The 23,726-nt window shown below is 47.1% G+C and overlaps 1 protein-coding gene, 1 long non-coding RNA gene and 1 pseudogene across 2 annotated transcripts; 1 reads left to right on the top strand and 2 right to left on the bottom strand.

Moving 5' to 3' along the window:
* Positions 1 to 1,676: 1,676 nt before the first annotated feature.
* LOC120708093 lies at positions 1,677 to 2,697 on the top strand. Its single transcript, XR_005689221.1, has 2 exons — positions 1,677 to 1,970; positions 2,045 to 2,697. It is a non-coding gene; the product is annotated as an uncharacterized LOC120708093 (long non-coding RNA).
* A 10,767-nt stretch (positions 2,698 to 13,464) lies between these two features.
* Positions 13,465 to 14,168, bottom strand: LOC120708092. The gene has a single exon (XM_039993201.1). The coding sequence runs from the start codon at positions 13,984 to 13,986 to the stop codon at positions 13,756 to 13,758; it is 231 nt and encodes a 76-aa protein (XP_039849135.1). The 5' UTR covers positions 13,987 to 14,168; the 3' UTR covers positions 13,465 to 13,755.
* A 938-nt stretch (positions 14,169 to 15,106) lies between these two features.
* Positions 15,107 to 17,899, bottom strand: LOC120708090 (annotated as a pseudogene).
* Between the last annotated feature and the right edge of the window lie 5,827 nt (positions 17,900 to 23,726).

Below are 23,726 nucleotides of genomic sequence, written 5' to 3'. Positions count from 1 at the left end.
AACTTCAAGACCAATAACAAGTCAAAAGGCGACAACAGATTCAGTGTTAGAAGTCACCATGTTTGCCGAGAGGGTCTAAAATTACTCAAAATTATCTAAAAAGGAGAAAAATATATGTTATTGGATTTTATGAAGATCTAACAATCTAAACTAACTTATAGAGTCCATATCAAATCTGATTAATAATTAAGAGTCCTTGATAACTAGCTAAATTTGGTATTTAAAAAATAACAACTAGGACTTGATCAAAGAGTACATGATGAATATGATTGGAATACCTAAATTCATAATAAAAGAATAGAAAAATTAGCCCGTGATAAAATAGTACATATTGAATATGATTAGCTAACGGTATATAGTAACTTAAGAGTCCATATCAAATACAATTAATAAATAGCTCATTTTGGAATTAAATTAAGAAAAATTAGGATATGTGACCAAAGAGTCCATACTGAGTATGATTAATAAATAGATAAATTTGGAATTAGAAAAAGAAGAAAACTTAAGGGTGAATATCAAATACAACTAATAAATAGATAATTTCAGAACTAAAAGGATTAAGAAAATTAGGATATGACCAAGGAGTCTATGCCAAGTATGATTAGTAAATAGATAAATTTGCAATGAGCTATTGATCTACATTTAATAAAACTCCATAAAAAATTAAACATTAGACAACACTTCATTGTTGCAAAGTATAATTAGATGATAGGGGAAGCATAACCTCTAGACACCAGATGTGTCAAGTCGCAACCTCATCTGATAATGAAAAGAAATTGATGAAGATGAGGATTGACTGTATTATGCTACGGTTTTAAGAAAATAAACCTATAACATATATTATAGAAGTTGTGGTCTTATATAAAGGCACCTCAAAGAGGAGCCAATTACAAACCCGGTCAAATGGCCAGACACACATGAACACCTCCACACATCACAGAAGCGCAAACCTAGATGAATCCATAAATAAGCTGCGAAACATTGTCATCACTACCATGAAGCTCGCCTTGAAGGCTACTAGAGGAACCGACATCCAAACTGGCCCATAATAATGCTTGGGCCAGTGTCGTTGAAGCTTGCCAGGAGGCTTGAAGAGGAAGATCCCATCGACGAAGACCAACACCTCCGACCCAAGGATGCAGATGAAAACGCGCCAGCGAGAAGAAAAGCAAAGTCCTTAAATCTATGGGAAGGCTTCCAACACAACAAACGGTTGAGATCCATGAGAACCTGGAAAGAAATAGGCTCAAAGCTGCTTCAATAAAAAAAGTTGCAAGGAAAGATGTGAAGCAAACCGGAATCACAACAAAAATTAGCAAGCAAAGACCGCATAAATTCATTCATGTGAAGAACATAGGCAAATCCGCAACACGAGCAAGCAGATCTACGGTGACGACTAACTAAAATAAAAACTACAACAAGCATATTCAGGTAGAAACCTGGAAGCAAGAGAAAGGAGAGAGAAGAGGAAGGAGGAGGAACTGGCGGAACAGAACCATGCGGGGCCGAGAAAACAGAGAACAGTGAGGAGATGTGGCCGGGCAGAGCAAAAGAAACAAGAAGGAGAGAAGGAAATTTTATTTGGTTTCATCTTGTGGAGGCTGTTTAGGGTTTTAAGGGGGGGGGGATCGCCTCGGTAGAAGGCCAGCTCGCCGGCGCCGACGCCGGTGGTGCGCCGGGCGGCCGCCGCCGCAGGCGCAGTCCTACTCCGACCACTCGGATTTCCGCCGCGATTCCTCCTGTTCGCTCCGTCCTTGCGGTACGTTCCAGATCTCAGTGATTAAATCCTTCAGATTGCGCAGCCGTTCTCAGATTTGATGCTCACCCTTTCATTCCTGTTCCGTGCCGGGCCTCCGTGCCTTCTTCTCCGCGCCGGCGCTGTCCCCGGCGGTCTGTGAAGTGGGATTTTCTGCGTGGTGGTTCCCCTGCTTGGAGCGTCGCACGAAGCTTGCGTCTACTCTTCGCGTCAGGTTAGTCCTGCTGATTTGCCTGCCAGCGCCTCCATCTCCATCCAAATCGGACACAGTAACTCCTGCGCCAGCAGCTCGCAGTGGCGCTTGACATGTGAGTGCACATTGGTGGACCCGTTCAACTGGACGGACGCAGAGAAGACACAACGGCAGCTCGTGTAAGGGGGAAGGGCCGGAGGGGCACGACGAAGGTGCCGCAGCTGCAGTCTTCTTTTCGCTCCAATAATAGGCCGTAATGTTGTACATGCTCTGCATGGTCATAGATTCGTCTTCAGCAGGCGAGCCATCTGGCGGCAACCCCGCCATTGCCAATTGACGTCGGCATCATCTCGATTTGCTCGCATTTGCCTCAACCTATCACCGTCAAGCTCCTTCCCATGAGCAACATCCTACGGCAGGCCAGCAGCAACGTCTCCACGCACGCTGGTGGAGTCTGTCTGCCTCAATTCAGCTAATCAGGCGTGTGCCAACCGATCATATTTGCTCCTCACGGGTCCGCTACCAGTTCTGGGTACAATTAGCCCCCCTCCCTCCTCAAATGGTGTAGTAGTGGATTCAAATAGTTCATGTACCCTCTTTTGTTTCTCAAATTAATCTGCAATTCTTATCCGTAGCCTTTTGTGTGCCCATAATTTTGATCCCTATAATTTCATTTACCTCTGTTTGGCCGAACAGGGAGAACCAACATTTACATAAGAAAAAGTTGCAGATATCAAATGTTTGCGTAGTTGAGTGGATCCTGCTTTGACTTGAGCTTATTAATTACGAATTCCAGTGAGTTTTTTTTATTAAAAAATCATTTCATGATATACTTGGACATATCTTTCAGCTCTTTGTGCTACTCAATGTTCTGAAGTAGCCAAGACAGCAAAAACATTACATGTCTAATTCTCTCTCAATTTGTGGTACTCAATTTTCTGCAGTGCTAGCTCCATCTCAAGTTAGTTGTTCTAGAATAGTAGAATATTCATTTCAATTTGTTTTTGCAGTGCTAGCTCCATCTCAAGTTAATTTTCTGCAGTGCTAGCTCCATCTCAAGTTAGTGTTAGCTCCATCTCAATTTTCTATCATTTTAGTGTACTAGAATAGTAGAAATTCATAAGATAGGAAGGTACAGTCAGTTGTTCTTTCTTTCAAATTTTCATTTCAAACCACGATAAATTTGTTTTTTTCCTCATCATTTCTTCTCCTATTTTTTGTATTATTTTGTTCACCCATGGTAGTGCCAGATTATATATGTTTAAAACACATTGGATTTCAAATGTTGCTCAAGGCACCCAACAAGGCATCAACCATATGTAGCAATGTGTTTTTATTCGTATTGATTATTACATTAAGGGGTTACTTACTGATTTCATGTATATATCTTCCTTTATAGACTTTACCCCATGAGTTGCAATTCCAAAGAGCGAGAATGATAAAGAAGTTCATTTTTTAAAAAATTTAGGTGCAATAATGAAATTGGTATGTGGTATTAGTTTGCCTTTGATTCTAAAAGTTCAATTTCTTTTCTCATTGCTGTCTTTCTTGCAAGATTTTTTGGGTTCTAAGATCTAAGGCAGCAATCTTGGTTCCTGATATTTTGAACGGTTACATATCTCGCACAATGCTATAGTTTTTCATCTCATGTTATTGTTGTCTTCTTGCTGAAAGTATCAATGTTGTCTCATGCTATAATGTGTCTGCTCTTCGAGATTGAGTACTACATTTTCAGGTATCAGTTTAAAAGAAGGGCGGCCAACGTCGAACGAGTATGCAGTTATTTGTGCTTTATCATTTCTACATTTGTAATTGACCTATCTTTATTTTGTCTTTATGAGTTAAGACCAATGATTGCACGGCTTTAGGTCAATTTTAGAGTTCTATTCTTCGGAGTCACTTGATACTACCTGTGTGCTAAGTACTCATTTGCCGGCCGTTTGAAAAAAGGTCTTGCTTTTTGTTGCATGGACTGCACAAGCCAGTATGTCAGCAGCGCAGGCCTGTACCTTCCGTCGGTACTACATGACACGCTAGCGCACACAGGCATCACCGGCGCGGCGAAGCGCGCCAATCTTTCTAGTTCTTGACATAAGCCATCTGCTCTCTCTCTCTCTCTCTCTCTCTCTCACTGAGGCCCTCATCATCATGTGCTGAAAGGATCAGCCCGCGTTAGGTAGGAGAGTATCTGGGCTAGCTAGCTGAAGCGGAAACTCTTTGACGGGCACTGCACCACTGTTCCTGCAATTATCCATCTATGGCCTCAATAATCCCCGCAACAAGGCGGCACGAGCTACAGGCTCGCAGCTAGCGATGTGTACGCATCTTCACCACAGGCACCGCCGGCTCTCCCTTTGTTTTATTGAGCCTGATAGGGGGATAGACACATGATAATATGATCATGCAACGACGGCCAATAATCAAGCACAGACGCAGGATTGTTTTTCTTTCCCCAGCGACAAAATAAGCTGTGCGCGCCGGCGCGCCCAAATATTCTCTAGCTAGAATAATATATAATCTCAGCTCTGACGTCCACTTGAAACAGTACGTGGGGTCTCGCTGTCTGAAATAATCTGAACCGCCGAATCCAGCACCAGGACTATATCATCACGAGCCGTATATCATCCGGCCGTCTACGGAACTGCCGTGTCGAGCACTGAACAGGGACATCTGTGGCCTGTGGCAACAGTGGAATAAGCGCATCCACCGCCGCACACTGCGTGCACCGAGCGAACAAAAGCACAGCCAGTTTGTGGCATACAGCGCGAGCTGACATGACCGCAAGGTGAGCTGTTCCATATGAATTCAGATACCTCAACCTAGTACCCGATTCGTACGGCTGGCGAGCTGTGTACGACGATGCCAAGCTAGCCTAGGTATAGCTAGGGCCTAGGGGTGACGCACTGGGTGACTCTCGGTTAGCTCTCAGCGTGGTCGGTATCTATACACGGAGCTGCATTCCTGTGTTCGGACACGGAGTATCTATCACTCCTCCTGCTGGGTGGCCTTTAGGCTAATCTGATCGTACGTAAAAGCGATTTTAAATTCCGATCGAACGATAGGCTTGCCATTTCGTGGCTGTGTGTTCACCTTTTGCGAGTGGTGCGGCCGCGTACTTGTGTGGTGCGTGCCCGCGAGAAGAGGCAGCCGATTCCTCGGCAACGCATGCAAATCCTCCTGGAAAAGCAAAAGAGATCGCGCGCGATCTACCACCAGCTGATCGTCCGGCCCGTCGCTTTTGAGAGAGATCGATCACGCGGAGTGCGGTAACTCGTCGGGGCGGATCCACCACGCTAGCTCGCTCGCTCCATGCTGCTTGGAGGAGACGCGGTAACAGCGCTTCTGATTGCGGTCAGATACGGGTGCAAAGTGACAGCTGAGGCCGGATTCTCGCAGGGCTCCGTCATGTCCTAATCGGCTAATCCCTTTATTTGCTCGCAGTGGCCAGATCCGATTCGGCCTAGCTCAGATCTGTCCATTGTGACAGAACCGTGAAGTTAAACGGCTTAATTAAGCGTAATGACCATCATTTAAACACATCAGACGCATTAACTTAATTAAGTGTAACCTGACAGCCTGTTTCCAACCCACAGGCCGATCGAAACACACCAGAAGTCTCGCGCGACGGCGAGTACAGACGGTACCAGCATAATATAATTTCACAAAAATAGATAATAACATAAATATTTACAAAACAGTTTTAAATTTAGAATTTACATAAAATAAATGATAGCAGCGGAAGAGAATATGACCTGAGAGAAGGAAATTTGATTGAGAACCAATAAAACAAAACGAGAACTATGAACACGTGAGGACGTCACATCGAGGCCACTGATGCGAATTCTAGTTAGCTTCTATACCTGAAACAGGGTAAACAACAAACCCTGAGTATACTAATACTCAGCAAGACTTACCCGACTATGGGTATACATAGCTCATTATCTAGACATGCAAGACTTTCTGACTGTGGATTATTTGCAGAAAAGCGTCTAAGGGTGGATCCTTAATTTCAATATTTTAGCTCACATTCTATATAAATTAATATCCTCTAGGCATTTGCAGAACCCTTTCTAAAACAAACATAATAGAAGATCAATTAGTAATCTCAATATTTCCTTCAACATATATATTAATATTCCATCTCATTACTACGATGTGGTACTACGATCAAGGTGCTCATATCCGAGAGCGACTGACGGCGAATCGATCCGATTTAACCTTGCAAGGTGGACCTAACCAACACGGTACGTATTTACCCCGTCGGACAACACGAACCAACAATTCCCCTCCCCGCCTCGAACTACAGAACCGCCCCACCTGCATATAGTCAACCGAGTCCTACGAGAGATCACATAAAGTAAACATATGCATCCCACTTCTCCGCAGCCACTCGACTGCCCTAAGGGGTGGGTAGAAGTTCTGTATTTTCGAAACAAGGCAGTACTCGGCTTACCGATTTCGACTACCTCCTACCCCCGGCATGCGGTTAGTACAATTCAAACATGATCAGCAGGGCCAGACAACGGACGGTCCTTAACCGACACAGACGGGACTAAGACACACAGGAACCCTGTCCTGCTGTCATACCTATATATCATCATCATTTCCCACCCGGTCTCATATTTCCATATCAATTTCAACAATTCATGTACTGTAGATAAGTATATAACATATATCTCGCGAGTAACTAGAAATTACTCGACTTCTAAATATCCTATATCTCGCGAGTGCAAGAAGGCACTCGACTTCTATCGAGAACTATTAAACATAGCATTTCTATCGTCCTATACATGCTAGTATAACTCAGGAAAACCTAGGGATCATGCAACTAGGGTTCCACTCAACTCCTGAAACGTAATGCACAAGTAATAAATACATATATATGTATCATAATTTCAAATAATAGGATGTGCACCGGGGCTTGCCTGGGATTAACACTAGGTCAGTGTTTGTTTGATGACACTCGCTTGGCGAGTATTCCGGTCCAAGCATGTACTCCTGGTTTTTTGCCTCTTCTGGATATATCCACCAAACATCGTCTTCGTGTTCGGTTCTAATATCACGTCCTTCACGTGGTTCATCTATCGTTCCTAAATGAGGTGCAATAATGCATATGTATAAATGCATGAAAGTACAACGCGCAAAGCATTCATAAAAGTGCAACACACTATACAATATATCATTTGATATTAAAGAAAAGATGAATCACACTTCGAAAAGAATATAATTATCATAAACAAATTTATCAATAAATGATCATCTAAAACCAGCACTTACAGACATTGCTCTGAGCTATAGCACTGTTTATTTTGTCAGACTAAAATAAAGTCATATTTACTACTACTTAACGGTCATTTTAATTACAAAGCCAAGCTAAATTTGCAAACATTCCATAAACACAGGTGCTTTGGTTCAAAAATAAATACTACTACTCTAAAGTGGGGTTTTGATTATAAATACAGAGCCTATATTTTGGATGATTTTTAATAGCTTTTATAAAGTACTATTGTTAAATACAACATCGTTGATCCAAAAAGAATGAAATGCACCGGATAACACTTATAGCTCCTATGATCCTGTAAAGATGCAAAACTGATGTATGTTACATAATTAAAGTCTTGAACTAAGTCTCATGATTTTTATCCATAGGGATTTATTTTTAATAGAAGAAACGATAAAGCATCAACATTAAATCATTAACTCATGTATACATGCACCAAATAAATCTAACACCTTTGCCACAGCATATGCATCACATGAACAGCCTACCATAAAAAATTTCATAGCAAATGGAGCAATATAACTATAAATATAAATTTATTCCTAACAAATATAAATAAAATTCTAGGACAATATTTTTCTATCAACACATATCATATTATAGGTTCATTGCATAGATCTAATCACAAGGATTCCAAAACATCTTTATTTTCTATTTTATGATTTTCCATGATTTACTATGCATTTTCAAAGTTTACCACCACTAATATTTAAACTAGAGCAAAAACTATTTAGAAACTAAAGATCAACCTGTAAGGAAAGTTGTAGATCTTAGAACAAGGAATACAACCAATTTTAGTTTGCATTTTTCTGATTTTTCTATGATTTACTATGATTTTTCAAAGTTTCAGCCAATTTATTGCAAAATAACCCTTCGTAGCACTATTCATATGAGTCTACGGTTGTGCAGATAGGCCCCTGAACTTGTTTCAATTGTCGCACAAGGTCCCTGGTCGCGATTTTGAAGCAGGGGAGAACGGGGAACGGCGATTCCGGCCATGGGGGGGCTTGTTGGCGGCGAGGGAGGGGTGGAGGAGCGAGAGGAGATCGGCGTGGACCTGCAGGTGGCCATGGAGCGCGAGGAGCCGAGGAGGTGGTCTGTGGCGGCGGCTCCACAGCAGGCGGCGGTGCTGTGCCGCTGCGGGGGCGTTCCGGAGAGGCGTGGAGGTGATGGCCGGGCCCGTGAGCTTCGCTGGGACGAGAGCAAGCGGATTCGGGGGTTGGTGGAGGGCGGGGCGAGCTCGGTCGACGGCTCGGCGTGGAGGTGCGGGCGGCGGCCGTGGCGGGCGTGGCGGCGTGGCCGTCCCGGCTGGCACAGGGCCAGATGGCGGCGTTGTGGGGCGGGGCGAGCACCAGCGCGGTCGGGCGGTGCCGGCGCGCGGCGTGCGGCGGCGACTGGCGGCCATGGCGAGCGGCGGCGAGCGCTCGCAGGCAGGCGGCGTAGGCAGGCTCAGCCGGCGCGGCCTTGGCGGCATCTGCACGCGAGAGAAAGGCGATGGAGGGGGAGAGAGAGCAGCGGCGAGCAGCAGCGCGAGACGCGCGGCGCGCACAGCGCTCTGGCGTTGCCGTGGCCAAATTGGTCACAGTAACCAACCAAGCACAGGAGCAGAATATCGAGTTCCCGCATAGAGGCAAAATATCGGGGTGTTACACCCATTGGTTCAGGCGTCCGCCGGGTAAAGCACCTGTCATCAGTCCGGACAGTATTATCGTTGCGCGCCATGTCTCGTCAGAAGTGGGTGTCTCAACTCTCAACTTGCGCGGGGGCAGGAGGAACAGGCGAACAGCCAGTACGAGCGCTGCCCCGGCGATCGGATGGTGGCCCGATAGTGCCACGCGCATCTGCATATCCGATCCACCACGTTTAATTTACGGCGACCGGCCGGCCGGCCGGCGGGGTGGTGTCAAAGATAAGCTCGATGGAGCCGACCGATCGACGTCATATCATCACCGCATCGGCCTCCTGCTTGTGCTGCCTCTGCGCCCGCGCCCGCGCCCTACCAGCGTCGACCAATCATGCGCCGTGCCATTTGCAATGTGCTCGGCGTGCCCCAGCCACGAGTGACGAGTTGTCAGGACACGGTGGGACAGCAGTGTGGGAGACTGGGAGGGTAAGTTGCTCCTGCAGGCCAATGCGGAAAAGGACACTTGTTGCTATCTGATTGGAGGCGCAGGGACGCAGGCAATACGTGAAAACTGTTGTGTGTACATATATACCGGTGTCAAGTCTGAATGCTGGTTATGGTGGTTGCGATTACGTAGAGCTGTTTAGCAGGGCATTGCGATTACGTTGGTTATGGTTGGAGTGGACTGATGAGGACCGACCTTGGGCCGGCACAACAATGCCTTGGGATGCAGTTGATCGACAGCTATTCAGGACAAGTACTCTTGTCACCATTGGGATGGCTGAAAAGCTTCCTTCTGGAACTCTTCTTCCCTAGGAGGAAGAGCTCCAATTGATATTGCACCTGGTCTATACAAGCGGGCATGGAGGAAAAATAGAAAGGTGAAAGATGAATCGCAAGATCAAAGCTGGACGAGGGGGCTTTGGCGTGTGAGCACCGTAAAAGAAATGGCAGAATTTGTGACTCTTTGGGACCTAGTGCAACAAGTAGTGCTTACTGATAGGAACGATGAAATTAGCTGGAGCTGGAGTGCGGATGGAGCTTACTCATCCAAGTTAGCTTATTTGGCACGGTTCACAGGCTCTTATGCTACATTTCAAGGAAATGACATCTGGAAGGCTCATGCAGAAGGAAAACACAAATTCTTTGCATGGCTTTGGGTGCAAAGCAAAATACTCACAGCTGACAAGTTAACCAAGAGGAACTGGCCGTGTGATCCAGTTTGCCAACTTTGTGACCAAGAACAAGAGACGGTTGTGTACATGTGCTTGGAATGCGTTTACGCACAGGAAGTTTGGCCCATGGTGAGGGACTGATCAGCAGGGATTGTGCAAGTACCAGAGCCGGGAGCGGAGATCGAGGACTGGTGGAAGAACTCCCTCAAAAATCTGCCGAAGGATGAACGCAGGACTGTAGCAGCTTTGCTAATATATACAGCTTGGAACATATGGAAGAAGAGGAATTGAAGGGTTTTTGAAGGTTTTTTGGCGTCTGCTCCACAGGTCTTTGCTTTTGTCAAGGAGGAGTTTGGCTTACGGCAAGCAACCTTGAGAGTACCGAGTGTATCTTAATTTCTATGTTTAGCTGCTGTTTCTTTACGGTTGCGTGTGTCTTTTTGTCTTATGTAATATCTAGCATTTTCTTGTGAACATTTGTTTTGCCTTCTTATATGATTTGGCAGCGCTCTTGCTGGGTTTTTCAAAAAAAAAAAGTCTGAATGCTGGTACGGGTAACATGTCGAAATTCCTCACCGCCAGGACCTCAACCGACAATGCTTTGCTTGTGTAAATGCAGCAAAATTTGGCAAACTTGTTGGGGCAAATAAAATTATTGCCGCTACTCTTTGGGTGACCAACTTTGGGGATATATATACTATACTATACTATACTCCACTTGGTCAAGTCATTGGCCCAGGGCTGGGCCGCACAGGATGATCATGGCAAGAAATTGAAGAGAAGGAAATTTTCTTCTGATCGCCACTACAGCCACAAAACCAAAGAAACGCTCCACCCCGCACAGGTTCATCTGAACACATGGGGTGTCTCATCAACAACTAGTAGCGTGGGCGATAATGGCGGCAGGAGATGAAGACGAACCCCCCGGGGCGGCCGTCTCCTCCTTCCTCCCGACGCGCATTGCGCGTCGTCACGCGCTAGCGGTACCGTCACCTCAAGCGAGCAAGCAAGCTCTCTCTCTCTCTCTGGCCGGCGATCACCCTAAGATTAAAAGCACGTGCGGCACTGTTAGCGCCTCCTCTCTTTTCGCCTGGATCTGAATTCATTCTCAAGTTGACGGAGAGGGGGGCGCCACAGCCTTCACTCCGAGACACGGAAAAAAGGCTGCGGCGGGTCACGGAATTATTGCCTGGAGCCCCCGCGGGTGGTTGCTCAGGAGGGTCGGGGCGTTGGTGTGGTGGGGGTGCGGCGGAGGATGGTCCCGGCCGGAGAGGAGGCGGCACCCAAAAATGTTTCGCCAATCAGCCAATGCGGAGCTGAGAAACCACGGAATCACACTGGTGGGTGGTGGCCGCGCGGCGAGGGGAGAGGGACCGGCCGAGGGAGACGACGAATCAGGGGCGGAGCCAGAATTGGATTTTTTTCATTGTTAGGGGGGGCCAACCATACAAACTTATATAAAAATTTAATCAAAATTTAATTTTGTAGTGCAAATTTGGGGATCATAGGGGGGCCAGGCCCCTGCCCGCCCCCTGTCTCCGCCCCTGCGACGAATGCGGCCGGAGGCGGGGGCTCCTATCTGTATTAGGGAAGATGAATAATTGTACCATCGCACGGCTCAGGTACGATCCATAACTCTTTCAATGTCTACAGTACACAAGCAGCACGTTGGACAGACAACCGCTAGTACTACGATTTGCATGTGGATACAGATAGCAGGTAGCAGGTCATAGGTGCGATTTCTGATATGCTAAATTGTTTCCTTTGCTAAAGAATACTCCAAGATGATACATGCAGAAGTGTCAGGCTAGTCAACATTTTAAACTATTGTACTCAACATTTTAAAAAACCAGTTCAACAATTCTAATGAACTAATTCAACATTTATAAAGTATATGTTGAATCAGTATATATAAATTGTTGAACATATATATTCAAATTGGTGAAAGATGCATTACGAATGTTGATTTTTCAAAACAATATTAAAAAACTAAAATATATTCATATTGCATCTTATTTAATTGCATAAATTGTAAGTAACACGGTGGTTCAAACGGAATCAGAAAAGCATTTACGGTTTGGAAAAAAATTGAAAGCAAAGTGTACGATCCAATCTAAAAGGAGTCTCAACCTTTTTTCCACCATCCAGCTGTGCTTGGACAGCTGTCCACCTTCCCTACGGCGTGCGCGCGTGCACTTCCTCATGCCAAATTGCATCCTATCCATTTATTTTAGTCCAGTGTTTTTTTTCATTTTTATATTAAAAAAACAAAATTTCAAAAATATATGCCGAATAGGGAAATTTTCAAAAATGGGTGCCTGTCGCCCCCCTAATGGGCGACAGGGTGCCTGTCGCCCATCCAGTTGGCGACATGACCTAAATATAAAAAAATTATATTTAGGTCCTGGCGTCCAGGGTGCATTAAATAGTGAACTTGTAAAATCGATATAAAAGCGTAGAAAAATAAAAAAAATACAAACTCAACTGTTCTGGATTCTATGAAACAAGATCTATAACTTTTGTTACATAATTTTTTTTTCATTTGATCAATGTATTTTGCTCTATTTTAAATACTAGTTTAATGCACTTTTATTTAAATCTCAAGATCCATCCTTTTGATGCATGTCATCTTTGGCCAGAGTGTTTCATATGGTGAGCATAGGCTTGTACAAAATTGGTAGGCCCAGAAAACATTTCTAGAATAAGTTTTTAAATTAGATCTTGCAATATGTCTAGTTTAAATGAGTTATTTATCCATGCTGCTATACTGAGTATTAGAAGCCATAACTTCTCCAGTACCATTATTTTATTTCCTAAGAGCTATAAAAAAAATTCGGTAAATTTTAGATAAGCACAACTAGATCAAATAAATTATTTTAAATTTTTCTAGGTACAAGAACTATTTTTCTTGATTTAGATACATTGATCAAATGAAAAAACTTTATGTAACAAAAGTTGTAGATATTATTTCATATAATCCAGAACAGTTGAGTTTGTATTTTTCCAATTTTTTTTCCAATTTTATATCGATTTTACAAATTTGTTTAATGCGTCCTAGGTGCCAGGACCTAAATGTAAATTTTTTTTATATTTAGGTTCTGTCGCCAACTGAATGGACGATATGCACACATTTTCGAAAATTTGACTATTCGGCATTTATTTTTAAAATTTTGTTTTTTTAATATAAAAATGAAAAAAAGTCCGAGTTCCCATCAGGCTCCTGGCGGGCCGAGCGATCTCACGTTCCCTACCAAGCAAATTCAGTCTGTCTTCTACGGGTTTGAAGACATAATGGGCCTAAGGGAAAAAAAGTCCATGTTTTTTTAAAAGGAATAAAGGTCAATGTAGTTAGGCTACCAGTGGGATTAGGCCCAATGCTCAGTTCAAGGGGAAAAGAAAAAGAAAGCGGGGTGAAAATTCGAGGTCCAGTCAGAGTGAAAACGTACAAGATCGTTCTGAATCCTCTTCGCCGTCGCATGAATTTTGCCGCTGTCCCGCTGTGGCATCACTAGAAATGCAAATCGAAGAGATCGACGCAAAAGAACAACACCGATTATAAAAAGAATAACAAATAAATGATATTATTAAAAGACACAATTCCTCTCTTATACAGGCAAAAGAGAGATCAGCAGCACCGGAACGCCTAGAACAAACACAAACATCCCCCTCTCCTCTCCCAGCCAATCCAGATCACAGGATTCTGCCCCCTTCCCTTCCATCTGTCGCTCAGTGTGCGAGGAAGGCGACGAGCGAGACGAGGGCGGCGACGGCCCACGCCCCGGGCGCGGCAGCGGCGATCCCCGCGGCGGCGCCCATGGCCGGCGCGGGCGCCGGGGCGAGGCTGCCCAGGAGGGCGGCGTCCTCCTCCTCGAGCTTCCTGCTGGCCGCCGCGGACGCAACCAGCACGAGGAGCACCGCGGCGAGGAGGACGGCGGCGGTCTTGGTGGAGGCGGCCATGGATACAGACGGTCGGACGGACGGAGAAGGAGCTGGGCGAGCAAGAAAACCGAGGCCCGCGGGCTGGCGAGGTGGGGGGGAGCTCGGCGGACGGCTCCCACTTCCCTTCTCTCGTCGGCTTCTCGGGGCTCGCTGCTGCGCTCGAGTGGGGTTGGAGAGTGTTGTGTGGGGATGCGAGGGGTGGAGCGGCGGATTTATAGCGGGGACGAGGGGATTTAGCCGTTGCGGCGGGGCGGGCGCGGCGGCAGCTTCGGAAACGTTCGAATTCGGCGGGGCCGAGGGGGACCAGGCGTTGCCTGTTTCTGTTTACCCGGACGCCTGGTCTTTGGGAGAGAGTGGACTAGCCGTTTAAAAGTTTGGAGGCCGGAGGCGCAGTGGGGGGAGGCGGGTGGCCGGGGCCAGCGGTCAGCAGCTAGCCGTTGCGCCGGGACTCGGCCACGCGTGCCGGCGGAGGGAATCCAAAGCTACAGCACTGGCCTGGTGAATGCTTCGCGGGGGCTGGCTGGGGACGCGCGGCACGGAGAAGCGAGCTAGAAGTCGCTTTCCGTTTTTCACCGGCCGCAGTACAAATTTCGCGTTTTGCTGCCGCTGCGTTTGACAGAAGCGAGAAAAACGCCGAGCGTTTGGCGGGATTTTTTCGTCAGCTCACTTCTCTCCGTCGAGAATCCAATTATAAACGGTCCCAAACAGGCCCTTCGAGTGGTGTGCCTGCCGTCCAGGACTCTCTCGGAGGGGTCCGCTTTTGGTTTTCAAACTCAAACGTGTTCCCTGCAGCGCCCTGCAGAATCATGACGGTGGGTGGAGTAAGGGATTGCTGCAGTATTTTCTCTCTCTCTTTTTAAAGTTTACTAGGCTGCAGTATTTGACAAGCAAAGTGGTTTTGGCACGATGAACTAGTGCAACAGTGGTTGCAAATTTTTTTTATGCCTCTCATCTATCATCTAGGTACAGCTGTAGTATACGGTGGTTGCGAACTTGATGTACCTCCAAGCAGATCGTGCCAATCACGTCCCCCGTGATCATGGGCCTAGCCCAGAAGCAGATAGCAGATTAAAATTGGACATGTCTGGCGTGTAGGCCTAGTAACTTTTTTCTTCTTCTGAGAAGTAGGCCTAGTAGCTTTGTTGTCAAGATGCCCATGAAACTTGTTATTCAACGATAACCGCCAATCGAGCCCGTTCAGTATTCCAGGGCCGAAAAGCCGAAAACTAACAATACTTTCCGCCCATCTTTTCTTGGTCTTCTGCTGGCTGCTATTTTAACTGAAGGCGCTACCACACTCTTCAAAGTTTGCGCTTAAAATACAACAAAATTCATACCCCCACGCAACATACTTGGAACTTATTGTTGATTTTACCCTAGCATATGCGTTTTAGCGGTAAGTTCGTTGGAACAATTAATTCAACATGATGCGCGCTTCGACCGGTGAAGACCGCCTCAGCCTCTCAGGGATCCAGTCTCTGTTCAAACGCACTGACCCGATCGTCTTGGTGCGTTGTAATGTACAATCTCCGCTCCATCCGGAGTTTCTGCACATCCGATGCAGGAAGCCGTAAGATTGTCTGAGCTCATACTAACTTATTAAACGTGAACGATGATCGTGCTCAAGCGCTTACTTGCTGGAAGTTGCTTCTGATGATCTCACCGTCCTCTCTGTTTTCTTGCATGATGTCCATGAGCTTGGACCTGCTGATCCTCATAACCTGAGATAGCTTTGTAGTCCGGAAGGTGAACGGCTGTGGCTGGTTGAACATGACTCCGGTCTCCCCTAGTAGCTCTCCCTCGGCTGCTTTTCCATAGACCTGGAGTATAGTAGGTCGTTAGCATGCAGCAGTAGCCAGTGTGCGTGTGGCATGCAAGAGGTCGGATCTTTATCCATTTTCTAAAAAAAATGAAGTGAGGAACTGAGAGGATGCCACATTACCTGTTCTGTTCCGTCAAGGAATGCCAGAACGTCCTGCGGATGAAATGGGCACACATTTTTGTCACCGTGGTGTAATCAAAAGCTCAAGGAGATTTACACACTGACGACGTACCACTGCTCCTGAAACAAGAAGATGCAGGTCTGACGGTTTGTCATTCTGCAGCACGACATCCTCCTTCGGGGCGTTAGTACTCAGCCTGCATCTCCGTCACCTGTACGTTACAGTTCCGCCAACTTCGTGATGAGCCCTCCGCCGTTGCGTGTTAGTTGTCTTTTTTTTTAATAATTTTTTTGGCAGGATTCTCTCACCAGCTGCTGGATGAAACCTGTGGAAACCCCCTTGAACAGGTAGGACCCTTGCACAACCGGGAAGAAGAGGCAGAGCGAGATGCTGGCGCGCATCGCCTTGGGGAGGATCTCCAGCGTCTCCTGCTGCTTGAGCCCCTCCGTCCTGAACCTCAGGCAGATGTGGTTCAGCATCTGCTCCTCGATCTGCCGCGGCAGCTGGTTCCTCGCCGCGAACTCTGAAGCCGCCTGGACCATGTCCCTCTGCGGCATTTCCATGTACGCAGCAGGCACACGCGGGTCAGGATGAAGTCAGGTCATGAACACATGATCAGATCAAGCGCCGAGCGGCATGGGCACATACAAAGTCCCTGGTGCGGCTGGTGCTGTGGACGACGAGGTTGGTCATGTTGCCGATGAGGTAGGCGGTGAGCCAGAGGTTGAAGAGCATGTAGGCGATGCCGAAGAGCATCTCCCGGGTGTTCTCGGCGTGGAGGTCGCCGTACCCCGTGGTGGTCATGGTCGTGATGGACCAGTACAGGGACGTCACGTACCGCGCCCACAGCCCGGCCTCCCGGAAGTCCGGCATGGAGGCGCCGATCCACGTCCGCCTCGGGTCCGGGTACCGGTCAGCGATCAGGTAGTTGATGCACCCGGCGCAGTGGACCGCGAACAGGGTCACCTGCGCGATGACCCCATCAAATGATCCTGCGCGGCGATGATGAACACGGTTCGTCTACAGACAGAGGAGGAATGCTTTTGGCGTACCGAGATGAGCTTTGTGCAGCGTATCACTGCGTAGTTGAACCGGATGTCCTTCTCGAGCCTACAGCATGACACTGTTGTTGTTAATTGCTTTGCATTGACCAGTGTCATGAATGTTCAGTGTGCACTGTGCAGTGTTCTGCTAGTGCTTACCTTGCAAACAAGGAGCTGACCCTACGCAGCCGCCAAAGCCTGAGAGCATTGAGGAACTTGAGTCCAAGGCTGTGCTCGTGCCGGTTGAACAGGAGGCTGATGGAGTGGAACGGGAACGTCGAGCAGACATCGAAGGCAAACCAAGACGACAGGTACCTGCAGAGACAGCCCAAGAATGCAAGCACACACCAAGTTCAGAAGCAGGGCGTGCCATTGTTCAGAAACTGCGGAGAAGTTATTGAAGTGCTAGCTAGCACCTGACTGCTATTTTCTTGGGGTCGTCGACGAGGAGGTAGGACTTGCTGTCGACGTACGGGACGAAGAAGGCGAGCACGATGTCGACGGCGAAGAAGCCGTTGACGACATCGTCCACGATGAAAGGGGCCCTGGGCAGGTACCTCAGGAACGCGAACTCCAGCGGGCATATCCACGCCGAGTACACCACCAGGAGGATCAGAAATATCTCCCACACCCTGCGGGCAAGCCGGCAGAAAATAAATTCGGTTCTTGATCGCGCACAGACATACAGCAATGCGATGCGAGAGCTCGTACTTGTAACGGGGATCGTAGGGTGACACGAGGTGTTTCCTGAGCTTGGGAGGCTGCTGCGTCGTCGCGCCCAGCGACGGCGGGAGGTCGCCGGCGGAGAGGTTGCGGCCTCGGAACCTGCTGCTACTGTCGCCGTCGAAGCATGGGAGGCGTGGCGCCCACGAGCTCGTGCAAAAGGAAGGACATGCCATTTTCACAGCAGGTCGCCGATCGTGTGCTGGTGAATTCTGCAGAGGGACGCCGCGGCAACATGGCGTATTTATACTGGAGAGGGAGGCCGGGAGGGACACGAGGCCCACCGTGCATCTCCAAAGTCCAAACGGCCTGTGCGCCTCTGTGCTCTGGCTCTGACCAAATGGTCTGTGGGACATCAGTGTAAAAACGATACAGTATCCAGCTTTGGGTCTTGTCTCCTAGCAGAGACATGGTGATGGTGAATTGGAATTGTCGGGTGCTTCCTTGTCGATCCCCGATTGCGCCCGGGGGGCCACTGGTGGCGCGGCCATCGCCGTAGTGGGCGAATGCAGAGGCCGGGTGTTATGTTAATTACTATACGTTTTTTTCAGTGCGAGAAAAGGCAGGCATAACCTTTCGGTTTCAGTTGCATGCTAGTTATGAAGTTGATGTCCAGTGATAGTCAGGTTTACAAGTGGAAATCCAGGGCTTATCTGTATTTCGTGAAAGGCTGGTGATTCCAATGCCATGCGTTGTTGATAAGCGGCGCGAATGTATTCTCGAGAGAGAGAAAAAACGACGTGAACAATTTCTTTTTTCTGGTTCTTTTATGGTCCTTGCAGACAGAGGTATGGTTTTTTATATTTCTTCTGCTATAAGACTATGAATAAGGAGAGAGGCGGTTCAGGCATCGAGGCAACCGTTACGGGACCGATGCTGGAATCCAAAATAAAGAGCACTATAAATTAATAGTATATTTTAGTTAGCTGTCTGGGTGATGGATTGGTCTGACGAGTCGGTCCCACTACCACTAAAAATTATGTAAACAAGGCGGAAGGGTATAAATGCCCTCCCTTTCACCACTGTAACGGAGGATTTTTTGAAGATTTTAGAGCATATATTTTACACTCCATTGAGATCGTGCTAGTTGTTTCCCATTTCTGCTTGGAGTCGGCTTGTCCGATCCCAACAACAATCAGCGATGCCTCCCGGTAACTTTCCCAACTAGAATGATCTACGGCGCAATCATGCAGTAGACACTAAATGGATGTCAAAATCGATTGAGACTCAGTTTATGCTTGTTCGATGCCCCCAAAAGATATTATCAATGTCATGTTGGAAAAGCTTTTGGATAACTATAGCCTCAAGTGCCAGGACAGAATTGATATTAGCAGTCATATATAATGGCTCGAGTGAGGGGAGAATATCATTGTGCTGGAATTGAGGGGAAAAAAATAGCAGTATGCAATTCTGGCTATGTATGCGGACAGTATGACGTCCAGATGTATTGTATACTTTAGAATTGCATTCTTTATTGGGACAGAGTAGTTGTTGTTTAAAGGCAACGGATCAACTTGTAATTAAAAAAGAACAGTAAACAAAAAAGGAAGCCAACACCCTAAATATATGCTACACGTTGTTTAACCAATGCTTTAGTCATGGAATCCCCAAAGAATTTCTTATAGGAGGATCGCGATGAGCTTTTGAAAAGTGATCTTTAGTTCGTCTCCAACCATTCGGCATAGCACAGAAGCACGGGCCCTGTGTGTGTTTTCTGGCCCTTTTTCAGCCATGAAGCTCATTCTGAGGTGAATATCTAAAGTGATCAGCGCTTTCACTTTTGGATTTGTTAAGCAACGAAAGGGGGAGAAAAAAAGATCTTGTTATTCCATTGAGGCTATGTCTTGCACTTTCTTGAGCTGATGATAGGAATACGTTCTTAGATGGACGGTTGGACGGATGGCGTACTAGTACAGCACACAGCAGCCTGCAGTAATTTTCCTGTGTGTTTGACCGTCATTTGACAGGGGAAGATCCGTCATGTCGATGATTGTGACAGTGACATCTGGTCACAAACTCGCAATTAACTTCAGGTGGACGCACGTCGACGACTGTGACAGTGAAATCGTGACTTCAGTCCTGAATTTTGTTTCCCGGTTTCTGAAACTTCAGCATCAGAGTAGCTATTCTTTCATTTCAGTTCAGCATGAACAGGGGGCGATATTTGATCTGTGACTCGTCGAGTGCAGGATCAACAATGGCGGCCGCCGTTTTCCCCGCATCGATCCCGCACTAGGTCTTGCTTCTTATCCGTCGAGAAGGGACGGCTCCGGCAATCAGTGCAGACAATGCCAAGGGAGAGACGGCAACGGCATATGTAAGCGGAAGCAGGTCTTCGTCTTCCTCGATCGCGCATGACTTCCAGCGCCCTGTTCTTGGCCGGAAACTGCATCCGTTCGAGCCCGTCTTGGACTCCAAATCCCCGCTGCAGGGACACGATCCATGCTTTCCCCAGGCTCGATTGCGATTTCCCCTGTGGCAGAATCGATTTCACTCGTAGGACCAGGCACCTCATCTGGGAACACATGTGCCAACGCATCACCAACGATGCACGGCAACGATACTACTATACTAGCAGGTTCAGGCCTGTCGATCTGTCAGTAGGACCGAGAAGGACGAAGAAACAGCCAGCGTAACCACCAGCCTAGTGCTCACTGAAGCTAAAGCTACCATCATGATCGCGGGTCCGGTCCCATCGCCGTCGCATGAACGGGGCGTACTTGGAAGCCCCCGTGCGCGTCCGGGATCGTGCACGCGACACGACCCACCTGGAGTGCACCCGTCGCGCACCGGACGTGCTACGTATGGCTAACGCTGAAAGCTGGATCGTGTGATCAATCGTGCCCCCGTCTTTCTTCTAGGCAACTGCCCCAGGATCATGCGCCTTTACGGTGCACCATCACAACACCCAGCCCTCCCCTCCGGCTTTGGCTAGCTCTCCCGCCCGTGCCGATGGATCAAATCAAATCAGTCGGAGCCTGTCGTCTCCTCCCACCAACTGGAGGCACCTCCACCTCTCCACCGGGGTCAAAATGCCGGCCCATTTTCACCGAGGGGCGCAGCTAGCTTTTACGGACAAAGACACTGACAAACTGGCCTCGATCGACCGGCCAGTGCAGTTCAGGAGCAGCAGCACGAGCTGCATCTCTCTCCCCACTCGGCCACCCCGGCCGGTCCTAGGTTGGTGGCCGTTTGATCGAACCCTCTCGCTCGCAGGCCTCGCGGCAGCGCATGTGACACATCCCGGCCGGCTCGATCTCGGTGCTGCGACGACCTGTGGCGGCGAGGAAATGACAGCACCGAGAGCTCGCCCGCCCGGCCACGCCGGCTTCTTTGAGCGAGGGAATGGAATGCCTGGCTCCTCGTTCGTTGCGTGCGCGCGCGGCACAAAAACACATCAATCATATCGTCTCCCTCTGGTGACCCTCTCAGACCTTGGCTGGCCAGTATTATGCAGCTCGAGTACCTGGCCGCAGATAGCGAGCCGCGCATGGTCAGCACACCTAGCTGGTAGTCGGGTTCGCGTCGTGTGGCACCACATGGTCGAGATCTTCGTGAGCTTCGAGAGTAGCGTCAGATCCGCCGCGACGCACCAGCATGCATTCAGGGCATAATTGGCCGGGGCACAGGTTGTATCTAGTGAAGTAGTAATTGATGCAAGTGGATTTTATATAGGATTTATTTCGGGTCGGGGATGTAATGATAGTACAACCAGAGATTAAGATTTATTCCGAATTCTAGTTATAAGTCTATTTTATTGCAATTAGTTTCTGATTCAGAATAAATTTTGGTCCCTTGTTGTATATATTATGATTTTTTTGTTATAACTATTATTTGGCCTGGAATAAAATCTATATCTATACCTATTATTAAAACGAGTAAGGTTTCGACCTAAAATTTTAGTTTGGTACGTTAGTTTGGTACACCTGTGTTATTGACAGGTGAGTCTTATTCCATCTCCTATATGAGTCGGACAATCCCCTCCGTCTAGATCCCTACAAATTAACACACGGGTACTAATACGTATTTGATACTTATATCAATTTTGTACGTAACAATGCACGGGCTTAATTGTCTAATCCTATATAATCGAACACGTCTAAAGCTTCGTTTGGGAGGCTGTGGATCGGCGCGGACGAGGCCCCAATCCACGCCACCCGTGGAACCAGATACACGCAGGGGCAGAATTCCCATGGCATAGCGTTTTCTTTTTTATGAAACAGAAGGGGGAACCCCTACTAATTATAATATATTTAAAAGAGAAAGAAGGAAAAGTCTTTACAAAAAGCTAAAGAAACAAAAAAGGAGATAAAGAAAATCATGCAAATTACACAAGTGCTTCTAGCCATTCTATCATAGCTGATTTATGTCTAGCCTTTGCTCTTAGAGTAGCTAAGGAAAATTCCTTCTTGAAACGTCGATACCCCTTTGAAAATTAAATCATTTCGCTGCATCCATATGCTCCAACTGAAAAGTATAATGATATCCAGTGCAAATGGTACGTTCAGTTGTTCCTGAATCTTTTCCAGTGCCAAATAAGGGTCGATCTCCACCAAGACAATATTTAGTTTGATCCAGCAGGACTGAGCAAAAGGGCAAGATAAAAACAAATGTGATAGTGACTCTTCTATGTTCATGGAGCAGCATTCGCAATTATATGATGGAAGATGCATATTTCTTCTTCTAAGCAACTGTCTTGTACTCAATCGGTCCCTTAGTAGAAGCCAAAAGAAAACTTTGTGCTTGTTTTGACAATAGGTCTTCCAAAGTCTGCGAAAAAAAGGATGGGTTGGCAAGTGACCAGTAAGATGTTTGTATGCTTTCGAAGTGGAGAAGAATGAAGAACCCCAGATGTAGGACCATGTGTCATGCTCATTATTACCAGACAGACTGTTCATATCTTGAGCTAGCTCTAGCAATTGCATTGCTGCCTCTTGGGTCAATGGTAGATGGAAAAGTGCATCAGGTCCAGTAACATTGCAAGCAGCATGAATCGAAATCCCAGTCAACTTGGCAAAAGAAAATAGTTGCGGAAAATATACTTTTGGTACTCTGCTTAGCCATAAATCCTCCCAAAAGAGACAACTTTTTCCATCTTCCACATTAGCCATTGCTAATCCTTTAAAGGAATCTACCAATTGTAGCAAGTCTTTCCACCAAAAAGACCCTTGTCTTCTGGTGGAAGAAGGTAGAGATCCATCATTGTAATATTTTTCCCAAACTAGTTGGACCCATGGTATGTCCATTCTATTGAAAAATTTGTGAAGATTTTTTAACAACAGAGCATCATTCTGAGTTTGTAGGTTTAACACTCACAAGCCTCCTTTTTTTTTTGGCAAACATGTCAGTTCCCAAGCAGCCTTAGCTGGTTTTCTATCATGTATATCTGCTCCCCTCTAGAGACAATGCTTTCTATACATATCTATTTGCTTGATCACTGTTTTGTGTAGTCGAAAAGTGCTCATGAAGAACATAGAAAGAGATGTGAAAATGGCATAGACGCTTCCCATCCAAACCCCGCCAAACCATGGGGGGCTAAAAAATCCTCGCCCGAGGCCGGAACGAAATCTCCGTCTTGCGACTCGCTGCTTGTCTGTTCTCTTATCACCGTGTCTCCTTCGCATCCGCCGACTCTCTCGCTGACCTCGACTGCAATTCTACAAGCCCTTCCCTGACAAGAGGTGGGCGGGGATCAGGTGGCGGGTAGAGGGGTCAACCCAATTCCCTAGTGGTTTAACTCTCCCTTCGTTTCCAAACGAAGCCAGGTTACTCGCTTTAAAAAGGATCAATTTTGTATGGGCCAGCCGCCCAGCCCAACTGCCCAAGATCTTCTGCTGCGCCGCAATTCGTCGTATGGGCCCTCTGTGGCTGGCAGTGGCAGGCATTATTATCCGCTCTAGATTAAACTTGGACTTTCTTCCTGTTCGCACTTCGCACCTCTTCGATGCAATTTACAGTAGCTGCTCCAGATATCTTTAGATGGCTAAATAAATGGGTAGCTAAATAGCGCTATATGGGATTTGACTAGTGTAATTTGGAGATGCTGAGC

Source organism: Panicum virgatum, chromosome 5K (genome assembly GCF_016808335.1).
Source record: "Panicum virgatum strain AP13 chromosome 5K, P.virgatum_v5, whole genome shotgun sequence".
Classification (NCBI taxonomy): Eukaryota; Viridiplantae; Streptophyta; class Magnoliopsida; order Poales; family Poaceae; genus Panicum; species Panicum virgatum.
The sequence above is the reverse complement of the archived record's forward strand: the minus strand, read 5'-3'. Positions and strand labels throughout refer to the sequence as shown.